Source organism: Hirundo rustica, chromosome 10 (assembly GCF_015227805.2).
Source record: "Hirundo rustica isolate bHirRus1 chromosome 10, bHirRus1.pri.v3, whole genome shotgun sequence".
Taxonomy (NCBI): Eukaryota; Metazoa; Chordata; class Aves; order Passeriformes; family Hirundinidae; genus Hirundo; species Hirundo rustica.
In genome coordinates this window covers 4,845,501-4,865,233 of record NC_053459.1, presented here as the reverse complement: position 1 = coordinate 4,865,233, position 19,733 = coordinate 4,845,501, and the positions used below count along the sequence as shown (strand labels likewise).

General features: G+C 46.4%; 1 protein-coding gene across 2 annotated transcripts in view; it reads left to right on the top strand.

Annotated features, from left to right (window-relative positions):
* RYK (receptor like tyrosine kinase) overlaps nucleotides 1-18,876 on the top strand; it is a 53,916-nt gene extending 35,040 nt beyond the window's left edge. For both annotated transcript variants that reach the window (XM_040074605.2, XM_058421987.1), the window contains exons 10-15: nucleotides 8,711-8,780; nucleotides 10,212-10,344; nucleotides 11,139-11,248; nucleotides 13,249-13,408; nucleotides 16,787-16,923; nucleotides 17,840-18,876. In XM_040074605.2, the coding sequence (XP_039930539.2) occupies nucleotides 8,711-8,780; nucleotides 10,212-10,344; nucleotides 11,139-11,248; nucleotides 13,249-13,408; nucleotides 16,787-16,923; nucleotides 17,840-17,951 (722 nt within the window). In that variant the 3' untranslated portion in view covers nucleotides 17,952-18,876. The remainder of the gene's footprint in view (nucleotides 1-8,710; nucleotides 8,781-10,211; nucleotides 10,345-11,138; nucleotides 11,249-13,248; nucleotides 13,409-16,786; nucleotides 16,924-17,839) is intronic.
* The last annotated feature ends 857 nt before the right edge of the window (nucleotides 18,877-19,733 follow it).

Here is a 19,733-nt window from a genome sequence, read left to right as displayed (position 1 = left end):
AGAACTATTAGGTCAGACTCTCAAACACCAAGTTTGAGCCTGATTAAGCAATATCAGTGCAGGGGTTGAATGGGTTGTAGTGTGCTTGTTCAGCATCATCTTACTGGTCTCTCATCCACTGCAGAATTTGGGGTCTTTCATTTGAACACTTGATGAAGTTATTGAAGTACTTTGGAAGTGATTCAGTGATTACTTGTTCTGTAGCTCTTAAATTGATGGGGTGTAAAAGTTGGAGATGCTTCTCTTGAAGGCTCAACACCACATCTCTTGCAAAGACCAGCTGAAGGAGGACTCATCCCTGGGTTTCACTCCAGATCCTTAGAAGAGATTTTTCTTTCATGGAACTTCAGTTCACTCCAGGGAGAAAGTTGTAACATGTCTGTGGCAGTGACAAAGTTTCTACGTGCAGGTTCATGAAGTAGATGAGTCTAAAAGGTTTTTTTGATGTTGTATCATCTGTGTCTGGGTGCCTGAGCCTTCTCGTATGTGCAGTGCCTTGTGCCAAGGAGAGCTTAAAAGGAAAATGGATCTCTCTTGGCTTTCTGGAAGCTCTAATAACTTCAGACTGCAAAGATCCCAAGCTCTGGGGAAAAGGTGTGTTCAGACTGTCCTGCATCCTTCATGTTGGCCCTACAGTTGTTGTGTTATCTTTGCGCTTTACACTTCCACTGTGTTCATTAGCTAGGCAAGGTGCTCAAAATCACTATTTCTTTCACACTTAGACATTTCAGTGGAAAATTCGCCTTCGTTCTGTCTTCAGACACTGATGAAGATTGAGGATGTGTGTCATTGCCAGCAAGTACAAGGATATGTTATCTAGAATATTTGAGATTTTTGGAATCTTTGGATCAACACAACCTGAATAAGTTCTTTGTTAGAAAGATGAGAGACGTAGCTGGCATTTGCTTTCTTCGTTGTGTTTTTTGTTTTACAGAAAAATTGTGTTATGAGGGTGGACTGCTTCACTCTCCAATCCCTCTCAGTTTTGGAAGTGTCTCCGATGGCATGTTTCTCCAAGCTGGCATTGCATCTCTTGCCAGGGTTTAACAGACCCCTTCAGCCTTTCTGGGGGATCTTTTAAATCATCTGATGTCAGAGGAGGAAGAAAACACACAGGTTTCACCTTTGATTTAAAGAGCACATTGTTTAATGGTGCTTTTCCTGTGTAGGAGAAAATTCTTAGTAAAACAAATGGAATTGTGTTATTCCAGGAACATATGAAGTGAGGGTGAGCTGTGCAGAGCCCTGACTCATTTAGGATGTTCTGGCCAAGGTACACTTTTGGTAAAAACAACCCAGTGTGCAGTTCAAGATAACCCAGCTGCTCCCATTTTGTGTTCTAACCACTTAACATTTTTCTGATGTACAAGGAAGGAGTGTTTGGAAACAAATCACCCATGGGAAGCACTGGAAACAAACGTCAGCTCTTTAAACTTTATTGTTCTACCAACTTTTAACAAAGTTAAAACTTTTAACTTTGATTTCTGTCATCTTAGGGTACTAAAAGACTTTCAGCATTCTTGGCTATCTCTGGCATTTTACTATTTAGGTTTTTTTAAATTTATTGCTAGTCTAGTTAAGAGGAGCTGTCCCATCCCCTGGAAGTGTTCAGGCCAGGTTGGACAGGGCTTGGAGCATTGTGGAGCACAGTGGAAGGTGTCCCTGCCATGGCAGGAGTGGGACTGGATGAGCTTTAAGGTCCCTTCCAACCCAAACCATTCCATGATTGCAAGGTTGGTGACCCTTTAGGACTTCATGCAGTTGAGAAGTGTAGGAATAGAAATCCTGAGAATTCGGGCTGTGCCAAGCAGGAGGAAGCAATGGGCGCATTTGGGGGATTTAAGTGTGGACAAGCAGCTCTGTGTTAACCAAGGTGAAGGTTTCTTGTTCAAACTAAAGAGATATCAGAGCTTGGAGCATCCACAGTTGTTCTCAAGGGGTCATGATTAAATTGATGGAATTTGCTGTTCTGGGCAGTTGATTCTTGAAAGCATGGCCTTGTGAAAATAGTTCTAAGTTTAAGTTCATGCCTTAAACATACAGTATTTGAATTAATCGTTCAAAGTATTTAACCTCCTAAAATCAGAGTGCAGGACCCTGTTTCTGAAGAATATAGTTTATGCCAAAAAAAATATCAAGAGCTACTGCTGATCTGAGCTAAGTTCTTGAGTGTCTTTACAAAGGAAGATACTTAAATTTAAAGAATTGAGGATAAGTAGCAAATTTCTGAATATCAGCCCAAAAATGCACTTGATTTGTCATTTAATCCTAGTTCTTTAAGGAGATACCCTGAGACACCTAAAGCAATACAGTATGCTTCAGAAAATACTGAGGGGATGATTTCTAAAGTACTGTACTACATCATTTAAAGATTTATTATTCCATGTGCTAAAAAATATTCACCTGCAGGACACTGTAATTTACATACAGTTAAAATCCCTGCTTGTACATCAGTTTTATTATGTGCTGCCCCTTGACCTTTGGAGCATGACATCAGTCATGTCTCTCTTTCCCAGTTTCAGTTTGCACTTAACACTTTTAAGTTCATTTTGAGTTAAATGGATTGTTGAGCAAAGAGCCTTTTACTTCCTCCTCTTTGCTGCTGCTTCTTGGATTCTGGTGTTACTGTTATGCGGGGAGTCAAGACTATCCCCAAATCCTGCTTTTCTGTGGTTTAAAATTGCATGTGCATTTGTAATGTAGGATAACCAGAATAGCATTTCCTATTTTAGCAGTGTCGTGTTGACTCAAGCCCAGGATTTATTAAAATTAGGCTGGGATTTGTCAGTGTGAGCTGCCTTGCTTTGCAAAATAAACACATGGGGTTGATACTTGAGCCTGGATACCAGGATTGGAAGAGAAATCCTGCTCTGGAAATTTTATCAGGACTAAGTGCAGTGTCCCATGCTGTAACCTCATCCTGCTGCAGTTTGGTGTGCATGTCTCACCTTTACAGGAGACTGGAATTCTGTAGGATGCAGGGCTGCCTTGGAAAGCAGGGGGATGTTGATGTGTGGAAGTGATGGCTGCAAACAGGAGCACAGTGTTGTGCTCAGTCCACGGCAGGAGGAAGCATTGGATGCTCCACTTGGCTCTGTCTAACTCCCGGGGCCTCCAAATTTTAAAGCTGAAGTATTTTTTCATATGTACTTTCCTTTCTGCCTTTGAAAAAACAGGTTGGATCATGACTCCTTGCATTCCTTTATCATCCTTCTGGTGAAGGAAAGCTGTGAAAGTTACCTGATAGGAGCATTAAAAATGTCCTGTGCAACAGATGTGAGCACAGGCGTTGAATTTCTTCCAAAGACCTGTGTAGAAGGGTTAAAGCAATACTCAGGCATGTGTTCTCTTTGAACTGGGGTGGAATTCTGCCTTGGGAGCAGTTTCACCTAATTCATTGCCATGCAGAAGCAGCAGTAATTAACGAGGATGTGTTGATACTGGGAGCATTTATCACCTGGAGCTGCTCTAGTCCTGCACTCTCAATTCCTGGGGCCACACTGTGACCGCAGTGCCTGCGTGTGTGCCTGTCACCCTTCGATAGCTGGAGCTGGTGTGCCTTGTCCTGGGCTGTTCAGCAAGCCCACAAGGCTGAAGAAAAATAAGGGTGATAGAAACTTGTGAAAACAGGCAGATGTGTAGAAAATGGGCTGTGTAAGTGTTGTGATGTGGGGGAGAATTACCTTGCAATACGAAACAGAAGGAAGTTCACAGGAGAACTAGCCATTACAAATGGTCCAAAGATGAGAAAAGCTGCAGGTAAAACATCTTCTTAAATATTGCTGTTGGAAACATCCGTCAGAAGCCTTGGAGGTCCTGACTGTAGCATCTGTAGAGCTGCTTCTGATGGGAGTGCTGAGAGAATCTGCTGTTACTGCCTGTAGCAGGCTGTGAGAGGGTTCAAATGAGTCAGTGCAATTTTGAAACCAGTGGTTACATGGATTTTGAGGTTCTGCTTTGTCTTCTGAAGAAACAGATTTCAGTGACCATTCTACAATCAGAAATCCTTTATATTGTGGTGCTGCTTGAGAGGGGGTTGTGGTGACGTGGGTGTCAGTCTGTTCTCCCCGGGACCAAGGGACAGGACAAGGAGAAATTGCCTCAAGTTGCGCCAGGAGAAGTTTAGGTTGGGTATCAGAGAAAATTTCTTCCCAGAAAGGGCTGCCCAGCCCTGGCAGAGCTGCCCAGGGCAGTGGTGGAGTCCCCATCCCTGGAGGGGTTTCACAGGCATGTGGATGTGGCACTTGGGGACATGGATTAGGAGTGGCTTTGGCAGTGCTGGAGGAATGACTGGACTTGGTGAACTTGGAGGGCTTTCCTAACCCAAAAGATCCTCTGGTCCTACTTCAGCTGTGCTTTGCTATTTTGAGGTTCAGGGAGGTCTGACTTACCAAGTGACTCATGAAAACAGCCACCTAATCAGCTCCCCACTGCAATATCCGGGTAATTGCTGCTTTTCATCTCTGCTATATCCTTTGGGGTGTGGAGTGACTTTTCCTGGTGAAGCAGAGCCTGGAGCCCTGCAGCTGATGGGTGCCTGGTCTCAGAACAGGCAATTTCCTTCAATTTAATGGCATCACAGAACTTCCCCGAGATCTTTTCACGTGATGATTCATGTGATGAATGATAACGAACAAAGATTTTTAAATACACTTTTGCAGCTGGATTTTAAGAAGTTGGTAAAAATGGAATAGGTATTTTTTTCACCTCATGAAAAGGGCCCCAACACATCCCAGCACAGAGAGATCATCCTCTTCTGTAAAATCAGCAGTGCCAAGATCCCCATTGTGCCTGGCTGCATACAAATCCTGTGATATCAGGAGATAAACCTGCAGCTCCATCAGAGCTTGGAATCCTGCCTTGTTCTTGCCCTGAGCGTCAGGGCAGGCTTTCACAGCCTGGCTTTTGGGTAAAACCAGGGCTTGGAGAGCATCTTCCTCTCTGGAATGCATTTACCTCTACCTCAGTCTTGGTTTTAAGCACCTTCTCAGAGTTGGACCTTTTTGGTCCTATGGAGCGTCTGGAATATTTCTGGGTGTTAAATCTTCCTCTGAACTCACCTGAAGTTGCTGCTCTTTGGTTTCTCAGCTGTTGGTGCATGATCACCTCCTGGAAACCTGGCTGCTCCCCATGACTCTCCAACTGCAGCTCCATTCATGGCTGAGCACTGACATGTTCTTAATCACAAATAATGGTAATAGCTCAGTTTAGCTTTCTTCAGGGCTTTGAGGAAGTTTTGCAACGAGCCCTTGTTACCTCACCCTTCAGTGGTCAGCTTAAATTCAGGGCTGTTCCTGGTGCCCAGATTTAATAAACAGAAGACTGTGACCTCCTCAGTTGTGTCTTCAAGTAGCTGTTAAAAATTCAGAGGTTTCTGGCTCTGTGGGAGGCTTCCCCCACCCCCTCTCCTCTGCAGCTGTGTGTGTGGCTGTGCTCACATCCAACATCCTCACGGATCCGGAGCAGACAAAAGGAGCCTCAAAAGCCTGTGGGCATCCCGTGGGTTTGACAGGATCCTTCCCCTGTTTTGTTTGAGTGGCTGCACAAACAGCTCTGAGAAGAAAACAAAGTGTGTGTGCTTACATGTAGCGCTCAGGGATTGACACAGTTTGGGGAATTTGGGATTATACATTGGCCCAGGCAAGAAGATGAAATCTGTAGGATTCATCTCAGTATGTCCTTGGAAAAATGTCTCAGCAAGCTGGGATTGCTGTGGCACAGCTGTGACTGGCTTGGCTCTGGGATTCTGTTTCTCTTATCAAAATTAGAAATGGTGGGTTTGCTGCGTTGGTTTTAAGGGTTTTCAATACAGGATGGTCACATTTACCAGGCCCTCACAACAAAAAATGTAATATTGCCAAAATCACCTTCGTCCTGGTCTGTGAAGATTTGTGTGTTGGTTGCTCAGAAGTGGTTATAGTCTACTAAATGTGACAGAGTTTGTTTAACTGAACTTTTTCCTTTGTAACTGATGAAAATGGCCTTAAAAGGAAGCCTGAATGCAATGGGGACTATTGCAGTAGCAGTATTTTGGTGTTCTTTTCCCCCCTTTTGACAAGAATCACGCCAAGAAGTGGTGATTAATATTGTGTTTTGAGTTATATCTAGTACAAACTCACAATAATCAAATCGTGCCGTGGTTCTGAATTGGCACTGGTCTCAGCCAGGGGAGGATTAGCCTTGAACACTATTGTTTGTTCTGAGCCTGTTGAATTTGTTGGTGCTGGGTAAGTTTTTTTCCATGTAGAAAACAAGGAAATAATATTGATAAGCAAACACAATACGGATGGTGGGACTGTTTCACAAGATAAGATTTCAGTTTCCGTATATACTTGCTTGGGAGTCAATCGTCCTTTTGGGTGCTCAACCACTGTAACGTGGAGAGAAAACAACACAACGTCACAGTGACCTGCTGGAAACTTCCCTGAGTGCTGGAAAGGGAAAGGCATCGGCAGAAGAGTCACCATGAGGAGATGAATGGGTGCATTGTCCAAACCAGCCTGACTCGTTCTGTAGATTTTAAATCCACTCTTAAACAATCTCTGATTTAAAGCTTCAAATTATTGCTTGGTGGCTCTTAATAATTAAAAGCAAACCAGTTCAGCAAGCACGGGACCAGAGAGTGTGTGAGGATTTAATCAGCTTAAACTCACACCCAGGAATCTCTTTCCTCCCTTCATTGTGTGATGAGTGAAGAGGTTGAGGTCTTTTGGCCATGTAATTAATTACTGCTTTTACACCTGAAGGTTTGTACAGGTAACGTGCTCCTCTGACTTATCAAAATCTGCTTTTCCATTTTTAATACTGGCTTTTAGAACTGCCTGATTCAGTCATTCAGGGCTGTATTACTTGGTTTTAATGTAGGATCTTGGTTATTCTTTCCTCTTTCCAAAATTTTTGCATCTGTCTTGTACATAATCAGATTCATCAAGTGTCCAGCCCACAGGGGTAAGACCTTTTCTTTCTCATGCTTCTGTTGGAGAGCAGACCAGAGACTTCAGCTGGCTGTGGCTTCAGTGTCTCCTGCACTGCAAGAACCTGTTTGTACCATCCCCACATACAGACTTGTTATCAAATAGAAGGGAATCATAGATTTGTTGGTGTTGGAAAAACCTTCCAAGACCACTGAGTCCAGCCATTCCCCCAGCGCTGCCAAGGTCACCGCTGACCCATGTCCTGAGGTGCCACATCCACACAGTTGTAAATCCCTTCTGATTTAAATCCTCAAGCACTGCCCCAGGCAGCCTGTTCCATTGTCTGACCGTCCTCTCTGTCAGTAAATATTCCCCAATATCCAGCTTAAACCTCCCCTGGTGCAGCTCAAGGCTGTTTCCTCTCCTCCTGTCCCTGTTCCCTGGGAGCAGAGCCCGAACCCCCCGGCTGTCCCCTCCTGTCAGGGAGTTGTGCAGAGCCACAAGGTTCCCCCTGAGCCTCCTTTTCTCCAGGCTCAGCCCCTTTCCCAGCTCCCTCAGCCCCTCCTGGTGCTCCAGACCCTTCCCAGCTCCGTTCCCTTCCCTGGATACGTTCCAGTCCCTTAATGTCCTAGAAGTGGTGGGCCCAAAAGCACTGGCTGAGGCATCCCATAATATACCACAGCCATAACTGTCACTGATTTAGTGGCACCTCTGAGCTGCTCCAGAGTGCTCCCATCACTCTTCATTCAGCCAGAGTTGCATTTTCTTTTGCAGGGCTCAGTTAGGAAAGGGTGTCAGGGCTGTACAGGGAGCAGGATCAGACCTTGGAGGAGGGAAAAGAACAGAGAATTTCTTGCTTGTTCTTCCTCCCAGGGCAGTAAAACCTTGGCTTGACTCATCCACAACATGCAAATTCCCCCTAGTGTGGCAAGGAGAGCTCCTAGGGCTGTGCTAGGCTCTCCTGTGCCAGCTCCCTGCCAGAACTAGTCCCAGCACGAGGGAGACACAGAAAATGCTCCCAGGTGTGAGGAGGGTGGGATTGGGAGAGCTCTCGTTGACGTCTCCTTAAACCTCCCTGGAGGTTCTTGCCACCAAAGGGTGAAAAAAGCCCCAAATACACAAGTAGTGGCGGGAAAGGGGTTCCAGGCACCACTTGTGCTTCTTCCCAGTTGATGCTCTGATTGCTGTGGGTTACTGGACTTATCACAGGTGCCTGAGTTTTAGCTGGCAGCAATGAAATGAAATGTTTTCATTTTTAAAGGTGGGAGTGAGAACAGCAAACAGTTCTAAGGTTACCAAGTGTGTCAAACAGAGAGCAAGGAAATAAGTAAATCTAGACATAAACAGCCTCCAGCCATGTGGCAGTAAACACAGGTGTGCCTGGAGTGGTAACTCAGCAGCAAAGCCGTGTCCTCAGAGCACATTCGTGCCTGGGGAGCACTTGGCACATCGCACTGCTACAGGGGCACCAGTCCTGTGCAGGATGGGACCACACTGCCCAGTGCAGCCGCCTCTTGCCTGCCCAGAAGCTGTCAGGAAGTGCAGAACCACAGCCTGTAAGGATTTGAAATGTGCTTGGTTTCCTTTCTGGGCTTCACCCCACTCCTTTAAGCAGAAATGAGCCTCAGGACTTGGCCTTGAACCTTGGGGCTTTCTGTAAGTGCCATTTTAAGAACGGAGGCAAACAAGTTTTGTTCGTGCTCAGATGACCTCAAGTGACTTGCAAATCTGGACTGAATTTTAATTAATATGTTGATTTGTTTCCAAAGTTTATCTGTGGTTCCTTTTCCCCTCAGATCAAGCCTCAGAGGTGCAGGTGACAATGATGCTGACGGAAAGCTGTAAACTCAGAGGGCTTCACCACAGGTAGGGCAAGCAGGGCTGGTGACAAATCCGTGGCATTGTGAGGTGGAAGTTCCTGGGCTAAAGCTCTCTGGGGAGAGGGAGCTCTTTGTTGGGAATTCAGCAACAGCTCTGTAGAATCATGGAGTGTCAGGGTGGTTTGGGTGGGAGGGGAACTTAAAGCTCATCTCTCTCTTGGGCAGGGACGCCTTCCACAAGCCCAGGTAGCTCCAAGCCCTGTCCAGCCTGGCCTTGGACACTGCCAGGGATCCAGGGGCCACCGCAGCTTCTCTGGGCACCCTGTGCCAGGGCCTCCCCACCTTCCCAGGGAAGGATTTCTTCCCAAGATCCCATCTCTCCCTATCTGGCAATGGGAAGCCATTCCCCCTTGTGCTGTCGCTCCAGGCCCTTGTCCAGAGTTGCTCTCCTGGAGCCCCTTTAAGCACTGGAAAAGACTCTGAGGTCTCCCTGGATCCTTCTCCAGACTAGACATTCCCAGCTCTCCCACTCTTATATAATAAAGGCTTTGCCTAAAATACAGGAGTAGCAGGTTCTTGGTGAAACATACCTAAAATAGAAACAAAATGAACCTGCCCTGCTCTCATCATTCCAAATGTGCTGTTGTCCTCCCTTTTATAAGTCAAACTTTTAAAAAAAAGTCGAAAAAGCTTTTCTTCCCTTCACTGCCTGTAAAGCTGGGACCTTCATGGGTCTCTAAAGCTTATGGATGTGACACCTGCCTGTGAGAACTTTTCAGGAAAGAGTAAGAAAATTCAAAATTAAAACCAGTTGTAAGTCATTGGTGACTTTTACGAATGGTTTTCAATGGAAAACACAGATATTTTAAAAAGTGATTGATGGAAATCAAAACTGTATCCAGTTTGGTTTGAGTTTCTGTGAATTTACATATTGATAGGTGTAATATTTTATATATCTTCTAAGGAAGATGTGCAGAGACACTGCAGCATGGGGGTTAACTGGGCCACAAGAGGCTCGGAAAGGCCCTTAAAGTGGCTGATTTAGAACTAAAATCTGTTCTGTCACTTTGCAGCAGCTCAAACCTTGTATTTGTTAAACTACTGTAATGGAAATTTATATTTTATATCTGTAGTTGATTTAGAATGCTACGCCTCTCAGTTTAGGATGTAGCACTTCTGTGTACAAATGTTGTGAATATAGGTAATCTGTGTTCACAGCAGTTTATGTCAGACTGCATGGACCAAGTGAAAACATTTGGAGGGTTCTTCATAATGGGAAAGTAGTCAAATATTCTGTTTATTAAAAGAAATACTGTCTAGGGCTTCAGGTTTTTGGGCATGTTGTGCTCTGCAATTCCTAATACAAGATTAAATGCTTTTCTTCTGTGTTGAATTAATTTTATTACTGTGTTTAGGAATCAAAAGTATTTTTGTCAAATGTCAGTTCCATAACATTAGGGATTTCTCTGTCTTCCAGGAATCTGCTGCCTATCACTCATGTCTGTATAGAGGAGGGAGAGAAACCAATGGTGCTGCTGCCCTACATGAACTGGGGGAACCTGAAACTCTTCCTGCGACAGTGCAAACTGGTGGAGGCCAACAATCCTCAGGTACCTTGGCCATGTGGGACTTTGTGCCCATTCAAGCTCCGTTTGCTCTGGCACCTGAGTTTGTGCCACCAGAGGAGTGGTTGTGGCACTCTCCTGTTCGGTGTGGTGGCAGGAGAACCGCAGAGTTGGCTCTCCAGCAAGTGTTTGCCTTGATCCCCACCAGGAAAGCGTTCCTGGCTGTTTATCCTGGGTGTTCAGAGGGTGGGAAGCTGAGTCACCTCTCATTAGGGTAGGAGCTCAATCAATGCATCCTAAAATTATATCAGCAGCTAGAGGAAATTGTGGATTAAGTTAAGGGAAATCGTGTATGGAGAAATTTCAGATTTACTGATGCTACTTTTGGTATCCCAAGCTATAAATACGTGCAAGATTTTAATTACGATAGGACTGTGAAGTTGCAAAAGGAGCTGAAGCAGCAGCCTTTGATACTGGTTTTGGAGAGCAGCAAGGCTTTTGACTGTGCTGCTGCCTGGAAATGAGCTGGTTTCCAGGGAAACAAAGTGAAAAAGGTGTGGGAAGAGGGGTAAAATGGACCATTTTTGCTTGTGTCCACTTCCAGTCAAAGGAAGAGTAGGTACAAAGAGTGAGGCTCTTGCAAGATGGAAGTATTTTCCCTTGGCACGTCAAAAAAAGAAGTTAAAATTTAGAGCAAGGCACCATCATGAGTGTCCATCGGTGGTTGTGTCTGTGGGGACTGGAAGGGGAGGGGAGGGGGCACTGGGACACAGCAAACCCATTAACCCTGCAGGTTCTGGGCTGGAGGGACTGATGGCTGCTGCTCTGGGCTCTTGCAGGCAATTTCCCAGCAGGATCTGGTCCATATGGCCATCCAGATCGCCTGTGGGATGAGCTACCTGGCCAGGAGGGAGGTCATCCACAAAGACCTGGCTGCAAGGAACTGTGTGTAAGTACTGTCCCCTCTGCAGCTGCAGCTCCCTGAACTCAGCCTGAGCTCTCCTTCAGAATGCAGGTTTGGGGTCACTGGTGTAGTCAGAGAAGTTGTTTACCTCTGAAGCAAGGGGAGCCAGGAATCGTGGTTCTAAAGGACACAGAAGATCCTCTCTGTAAATGCTTCAGCTGGGTTCGTCTATCACTTTTTCAAAGGCTTGAAAATAATTAAAGCTTCCCGTCAACTTTAATAAAAGCTTGGAATATCTTCGACAGTTTGTCGATGGATAGATTTTTGTTTGAAGTTAGTTTTCTGCATTTTTTTCTGCTTAAAAACTGTGTTAAAGACTTTGTTCATTGGTAGATTTCTTAGCTGCCAAATGATGAAAAGATACAAATGTGCTCTGGAATGGCAGGAATGCCAGAGAGGGGTTTGAGACCATCTTCAGGCTTGTATACACTCCAAAATGTAGAGATGGAGGTGTTTGGTGGCCTTCTAGGAGCCCAGTCACTCAGTGACCACCATCTCTGCTCTTGTGCCCCAAAAGGGTGCTCAGTGTGATGGGGTTCCTGACAGAGTCTGTTCCTGATTTCTATTGCTTTTCCTCACTGGTGAGCACACTGACTGGGAAGTGGGAACACGGGAGACAGCCATCACAAATTCAGGGACATCACCTGGAGCTTTATATCTGAGAATATGTTTTTATTTATTTTTCATATCGGAGAACAGTTTGGGTTGGGAGGGACCTTAAAGCCCATTTAATTCCACCTCCTGCCATGGATTGGGAAGAGAAAGAGGTGCCAGTAGCCAAGGTCCCCTGAAGGACTTTGTTCCACCTGCCCCTCTTTGTTTCCCAGGTTTACTCTGGGTGGTGAAAGGCTGGGAAGTGCATCAGACTCATGTCCTAATTTTGGGAAAGGAGCCAGGATTCCAGTGATCTTGGCAGGTTTAAGGGAGGAAATGCTTTTGGTCTCCTGTGCCCATGGCGCAGCCAGGTCCAATTACAGTGGACGTGAGGATTACACAAGTCAAGGCTCTCTAAGCACTGGGGAATTGCCCTTTGGATTGAATTTGTTTTCAAACAGGTCTTCTAGGAATTTCTCTCAACTCTTAATAATGACTAGATAGGAAATTTCCTGGTTTGTAAATTTTGAGGATGAGGAACTGGCCTGAAAGCACATAGAAATAAAATAAATAAAAAGGTATCTGAGACACTAAAGAGGGAAACACACAGAGCATTTCTATTTCATTTTTCTCATCAAAATAAAGAAATAATTGGCAAGATGAGAAGACAACAAAAACCAATTGGTTGCAATACCTCCAACCCAATGTTCCTTCTGTATTTTTGTCATACAATGTTGTAGCCAACGTCTTTGCCATGTTCTGAAGTCAGCTGTTTATGAGAACACTGAACTTTATTAGTTTGAATCACATCCCAGAGGCGGCAAATTCTCTGTGCTATTTTGAGTCATCTTTTCTTGATTAAAGTAACTTTCCTTTAGTACCCAATTTCTGACAAGCATCAATATCTTTGGTGGAGGGAATAAACAGTTTTGCAGCAGATGGCTTGATCAGAAACATGCTTTTAGACCCCAGAGAGTACTGGTTGCTTAAAGATATTACTGGCTCTTGCTTTGCTTAGATCCTTGCCTCATTATTGCCACGGCGGTACTAGAGCTACGAGGCGTTTAATTGCTCTGATAGGGGATCTCTAAAAGAGCAGGAGTAACTTGAGGCAGTTACTTGTTTGCTTTAACGGTATTTTTTTGCACTTGTAAATGTTTGTTTTTATTTAACCGAGCCTGCTGATTTTTCTCGTGCTTATCAGTTGGCACAGAACAACTGGGTGCCGCGATAATATTTGCTAATCACAGAGCGAGTGTGTCTTGATGCAGGAGAGTGTGGCAGTGCTTGAGACGTGGCTTAGCAGTCCCCAGTTAGATCCCGAGTGTGGAGTTAGGGCTGAGCTGAGCCGTTTGCTGCGGGGCTGAACGCTGCTGTTCTCTGTGCCCCAGCATCGACGACGCCCTGCAGGTGAAGATCACGGACAACGCGCTGTCCCGGGACCTGTTCCCCATGGACTACCACTGCCTGGGGGACAACGAGAACAGACCGGTGCGCTGGATGGCTCTGGAGAGCCTGGTCAACAATGAATTCTCCAGCGCTAGTGACGTGGTGAGGTTTTTTTTTTTCTGTGTTTTGTTGGCGTTTTTATCTTTTCTCAGCTGTTGGAGAATCACAGAAGCCCAGAACGGTTTGGGTTGGGAGGGACCTTAAAGCCCATTTAATTCTGCCCCTTGCCATGGATTGGGACACCTTCCATTGTCCCAGGTTGCTCCAAGCCTGGCCTGGAACACTTCCAGGAATGGGGCAGCCACAGCTTCTCTGGGCACCCTGTGCCAGGGCCTCACTGCCCTCACAGGGAAGAATTTCTTCCCAGTATCCCATCTAACGCTGCCCTCTGGCAATGAGAAGCCATTCCCCGTTGTCCTGTCCTTCCGTCCCTGGTCCAAAATCCCTCTCCAGCTCTCCTAGAGCTCCTTTATGCACTGGAAGGTGCTGTGATGTTTCCCTGGAGCCTTCTCTTCTCCAGGTGAACCCCCACAGTTCTCCCAGCCTGGCTCCAGAGCAGAGGGGCTCCAGCCCTTGGAGTATCTCTGTGGGCTCCTCTGGGCTCATTCCAGCAGCTCCAACATCGTTCTGCTGTTGGGGACCCCAGAGCTGGAGGCAGGGGGTCATGGCACTGGATAGGTGGACAGTGGCTTGTTCAGAGCAGCATCTCTATTCCCACTCCAGCATCAGCTGCTTGTGGCAAGTGGTTCAGTCAGGCCCTTCAGGCACAGGAAAATTGCCCCTTGCTCCCTCTTCCTTGGGAGAGTGCTGGCAGGGAACACAGTCAAATTCAGGGAGCTGCACTGGGACCAGCCTGCTTTTCATAAAGTATCCCAAGCTGGAAGGGACCCACAAGGATCATCCAGTCCAGCTCCTGGCCCGGCACCGGACACCCCAGCAATCCCGCTCCATGCCTGGGAGCATTGTCCAAGTGCTCCTGGAGCTCTGGCAGCCTTGGGGCCGTGCCCCTTCCCTGGGGATCCTGCTCAGTGCCCAGCACCCTCTGGAAGTCAAGTTGGACATCCGTTGCTCACGCTGTGCTCTGTCTGCTCAGCAAAGATCTGGTCAGGCACAGGTTCCCTTCCTCAATCCACACTGGCTGTTCCCAGACATCCCTGTGCTTCATATACGCAGGAGTGAGTTCCAGAATAACGAGTTCCCTAACGCTGGCAGGACAGGAGCTGGTGTTTGACTGTGTGGCCCATGCTCCCCTGCATCCCAGCTCTTCCAGAGGATGCCTTCATTCCAGTGGTCAGGAACCTCTGCCAGTTGATGTGACCTTTCAGGGATAAGAGCAGTGTTGCAGTGACCTCCGCCTGTTCCCTCGGTGCCCTCGGATGCATCCCAGCTGGGATAGTGGTCTGCTGCCAGTTTAGGAAACTTCAGAGAAGTTCTGGTTGGCTTTTTTTCTTCTGTGGTCTGTACTAGTGCTGTAGCCATGTAAACAAGAAAAAGAAGGAAGGAAGGGAAGGTGCCAGTTGTTCTCCACATGTGTATTCACTGGAAAACACATGGGGGTTTGTGTTTTACCAAACTTGAAGACAGAAGAGGAAATGGAAGTTGCCTGTAAAAGCATGTTTTTAGAAAGCTAAATTAATTCAATCAAGTGGTGGGTTTTATTTTTACTTTTTAAAAAATCTGGAACGTGAAACCCTTTGCTGTTTGTGAGGACTGGGAAATCAAAGCTTCTGTAAGAGTGGCAGTGAGATGTGGAATTTTATTTGGATGAGTAAATCTCAGTATTGTAACCATTTTTGAAAACTCCAGTGCAATTCAGCATCTCTTCCAGCCCATTTTAGCCCAGAAGTCCTTTTCTCATTGCTTAGGGATAAATGCCACTCACCTTCTAACACACAGTTCTAAATGCAGGCACGTGGCCATCTGAGTTTTGCAGAGTTCAAAAGCGAGCAGTTTTTCTGGGTGTAGAAAACACCATGTGCCCTAAATATCAGCTTTGCATCTACCTGGACTCCTTTCACAAATAGCTGATGTCAGATGTTTTTGTGGGTTTGGCAGGAACAAACCCAGTGATCCGTTGCGTGTAACAGGGAACGGGTGATGAAGTGTGGTACAAACAGCGTCTGTGTCTGCAGAGATGCCATGGGATGTGTTCCAGGCTTGCTTTTTGGATGACTCTCTTTCAAATGTGTTCGCTGGCTTGAAACTTCCCCAGTGATGTGTTGCTCCTCTGCCAACAGCTCTATCAGTCTGCCAGAGTGTAGGAAAACAAACCGCGGTTCCTGCTGAATCTTAATTCCGTGGTTTTCCTGCTGTTGGGCGTGAAGCTCTGCATCTCTTCATGCCATTTTTATGTAGCTACCTATGGAATTAGAACAGCTGTATTCCCAGCATGGTTTTGCTTGAATCACTCTTTATCTCTTCGTGACCACCCCTTGTCCCTCAGCACTCTTCTCCACTGTAGGTCAAAAGGGGCTTTATTTTCTTTGGTGGCTGTTTGGAGTGGGGCCACGTCTGCGCCCCTGCCCCTCCCACATGAAAATATCCCTTCCCTAAGGCTTGGATCAAGGCAGTGGTGGGATTTCTCTTGATTAAAACAAGAATCGTGTGAGCCTTGCAGGATTCTGCCCCTTTTTAATGAACGATGATGTGTAACTTGATTAGTGAGTCATGAGCGTGCAGTATCAGCCCCATCTCTGTTTGGTCTCCTGGGTCTCTGGATACCAGATAATAAATCATTTTCCTTGTACTTGGCTTGTGTGTGCATTAATTGATGGATTTTTTATCACTTCAAGCTCTTTCTGGCAAGAGTTACTGGCTGAATGTGTTCAATGCTGATCCAGCTGTCAGGTTTACTGAGATGAAATCTCTTTTTCTTTCTCTGAGTCCTATTCCTGAGCATACTCTCCAAATATACAGATTATTTGGAGTAAAAAAATTATAATTTCATTCAGTTAGCCCTTCTGATCCTTTGAAGTTCGCAGACTCTTTTTGAGGGTTTTTGAGGCATTTTGAAGTAGTAAAATGTAAAAAAAAAACCACAAACCTTTTGATACTAGACAATCATTGAGTGTTCAGTATTGTTTAGATTTGGGTGTTCTGTAATGTCATGTTAAAAAATGCGTGCTTTTTAGCACCGATATCTTAGTGCTGTAAGATTTTAAGTAGTTCAACTCTGTAGAATCACAGGTTGGTTTGGGTTGGGAAGGACCCCAAGACCATCTGCCAAGGACAGGGAGTCACTAGCCCAGGTTGCTCCAAGCCCTGTCCAGCTTGACCATGGACACTCCCAGGGATGGGGCAGCCACAGCTTCTCTGGGCAGTTTAACACCAGTTCTGTGATTCTTACTTAGCCCGGTTCAAGGCATGTTGAACTGGGTTATACAGAGCATTTATGTCAAAGCTTTCTGATTTTGTGGCCTGGCTGGAGGGGCTCAGGGGGTTTCAGCACGTTGTGTTAATGCCTGCACTGTTCCTTTGCAGTGGGCCTTTGGGGTGACGCTGTGGGAGCTGATGACCCTGGGACAGACCCCGTACGTGGACATCGACCCCTTCGAGATGGCAGCTTATTTAAAGGACGGCTATCGAATAGCTCAGCCCATCAATTGCCCCGATGAACTGTGAGTGCCTCTGCTGGGGAAGGAGGACGCTGCTGGTGTTTGTTTGGTGTGTTAAGCCAGGCTGCCCAAAGAGAGAGCTGGGGTTGCCTTTCCCTGCCTGTTTGTTCTGCCTGTCAGACGGACCCTGGGGTAAGCATTGCTCGTGGAATAGCTCCTTCATCAGAAGGATGTGGAGCTGATGGAGTGAGTCCAGAGGAGGCCATGGAGATACTCTGATGGCTGCAGTCCCCTCTGCTCTGGAGACAGTCTGGTAGCATTCAGCCTGGATCAAAGAAGGCTCCAGGGAGACTTGGAGCCCCTTCCAGTGCCTAAACAGGCTCCAAGAGAGCTGGAGAGGGACTTGAGATAAGAGGTAGAGTGACAGGACAAGTGGGAATGGCTTCCCAGTGCCAGAGGGCAGGGTAAGATGGGATTTTGGGAGGAATTCCTCCCTGTGAGGGCAGTGAGGCCCTGGCACACGTTGCCCAGAGAAGCTGGGGCTGCCCCTGGATCCCTGGAAGCGTCCAAGGCCAGGTTGGACAGGGCTTGGAGCGGCCTGGGCTAGTGGAGGGTGTCCCTGCCCATGGCAGGGGGTGGGACTGGATAATCTTCAAGGTCACTTCCAACCCAAACCATTCCATGCTTTTATAGCAGTTGAGCAATTTCCAGTGAACTACATACTGCTTCTTCCTGGATTGCCATGGGTTATATCCTAAATCAAGCCAGGGCCTGTGGTGGCAGCCCCTTTGCTCATCATTCCAGGTGTCCATCCTTGGGAGGAGCTGTTCAGCATTATGAACCATAAGATCCAGGGCTCTTTGTCTCTCTCTGCTTGCTCAGCCAGTTTCCCCGTGGCAGATGCTGTTTTTCCTTTCAGGCTGGGGCTGTGGTTTCCTGGCTGACGTTCTGCTGTGCTCCATGTGCCTCTGTGTTGCAGGTTTGCTGTGATGGCCTGCTGTTGGGCCCTAGATCCTGAGGAGAGACCCAAGTTTCAGCAGCTGGTGCAATGTCTCACTGAATTTCACGCAGCATTGGGAGCCTACGTCTGAAACAGCAGCAGAAGATGGAATTCCCTGTTTGGGAGAAGCCACGGCATCCATCTGCAGCTCCATGCATCCCTCGGACTCACACACGTGATGTGTATAAAGCAACACTACAGGGAGAAAGCACTTCTTCCAAAACACTGTGCCTTAGAATGCCTTAGTAGTCTCAAGCTTTTTTTGTAAGACCTCTTGGTGTTGAATATTTTCTAGATATCACTTTGGCTAAGTTAAATTGAGACCTTTTGGTTTGCCATCAGGATTTGTAAAGTGTAGAGATAGCGTACTGAAACACGAGATTTGGATGGACTTTGCACTCTGACAACAGACACGTGATTTTTTCGGAAGGGTTTATGGAACTGGTAGAAAAGTCAGGAGAGGGGAAATGAAAAGCCACACTGCAGAAAATTTTCCCTGCTTTTAAAAAAAATGTTGAAACTGAATCTTTCTGACCAGCTCTAGTGTTTGTACTTGTATGTATCTGGAATAGCTTTTTAGTATCAACTTCTTCTATTTTGAGACAACAGCACATTTTATGGTTGGATCCACACATCTTGCCTTTTTAACCCACTCACAGATGTTCTTTGGAAAAGCTGGTCTTCAGGATACAACATCTCCTTTCTAAAGCGATGATGTAAAAGTGATCCCAGTTTACCTCATACAGAGAGTGGTGAAAGTGGGGTAAGAATGGTGCCCCTTCTTTCACATCAAAGGATTTTTGAGATGGTTTTATGTGCTAACTAAAGGCCTTCAGAGAAGCGCCAGAGCAGCCCCTGTGTGGGAGTCTGTCACCTCAGGCTTCTGCCCTGCAGTTTCTCTTGTTCAAAAAGGTACTGGTTGTTTTTTTTATGGGATTTTATGGCCTGAAATGGGCTTAAATATATAAATATATATTTGTAAAGACACTTGCAGAGTAAAGAATGTTTTTCTATTACACCTCATGTGAAAGCTTGGTCCCTCACCTTGCCCTGTGTGTGGATTGTGCGGGTTGGTGGTGGTTAGGTTGGAGTTGGCAGGAAGGGAAGGTGGATTACCTGCCTCCCTGTGGAACTGGTCCCTGAGACTTCAGGAGTTACCCTGCTGCCTTGCTTAACCCAGAGATCCATTCCACCCCAGGTTGTTTAGAGTTGAACGTCACTTAAGAGGACTGAACATGTTTCTTCAGCAAAATGTGTGATAGATTCAGGCTTTTTCTATATGTAACAAAGTTACTTGCAGAGTCCTCCCAGTTCTCCTGGTGAACTGTAGGCTGCATCCTCTGCCTGGTGGCACCACGGGAGGGTTGGGCTTCAGCACAGTGTGGGACATGAAAAGTTGCCTTTTGTCTCTCTCCCACTGCATCGAGTGTTTGTGCAACTGCAGGGGAGGGACACTGCCCTGACAGGCCCCAGAGCCACTGGAGCATTTTAGGAGAGTGCTGTGCAGGTATGAGCAGCTGGATTTGGCTGGGTCATGCAGATGTGCAGCTCCTGTCCTTTCCAGAGTGGTGAACTTTGCTGAAGGAAATTAATCCTCTCTAATTAGTGTCACATGACCCAGAGCCTTCTGCGGCCTGTGTCCCTCGAAATGCCAGAGCTTTCCTGTCTGTTCTCCATGGTTTGTTACCTGTGGCCAGTGACCCAAGCCTTGCTTTGTCCTGGAAGGAAATTTTCCTGCTGGCTCAAGTTTGGGCACGTTGTGATGGGCTGCGCTTGCCTGACGGAATTGAAACTGGTTTTGTTTGGTTGAGTTTGGAGTGGCTGAGTCTGGGGACAGCAGCAGGGCCTTGGGTGTGTGGTATCTCCATTCTGA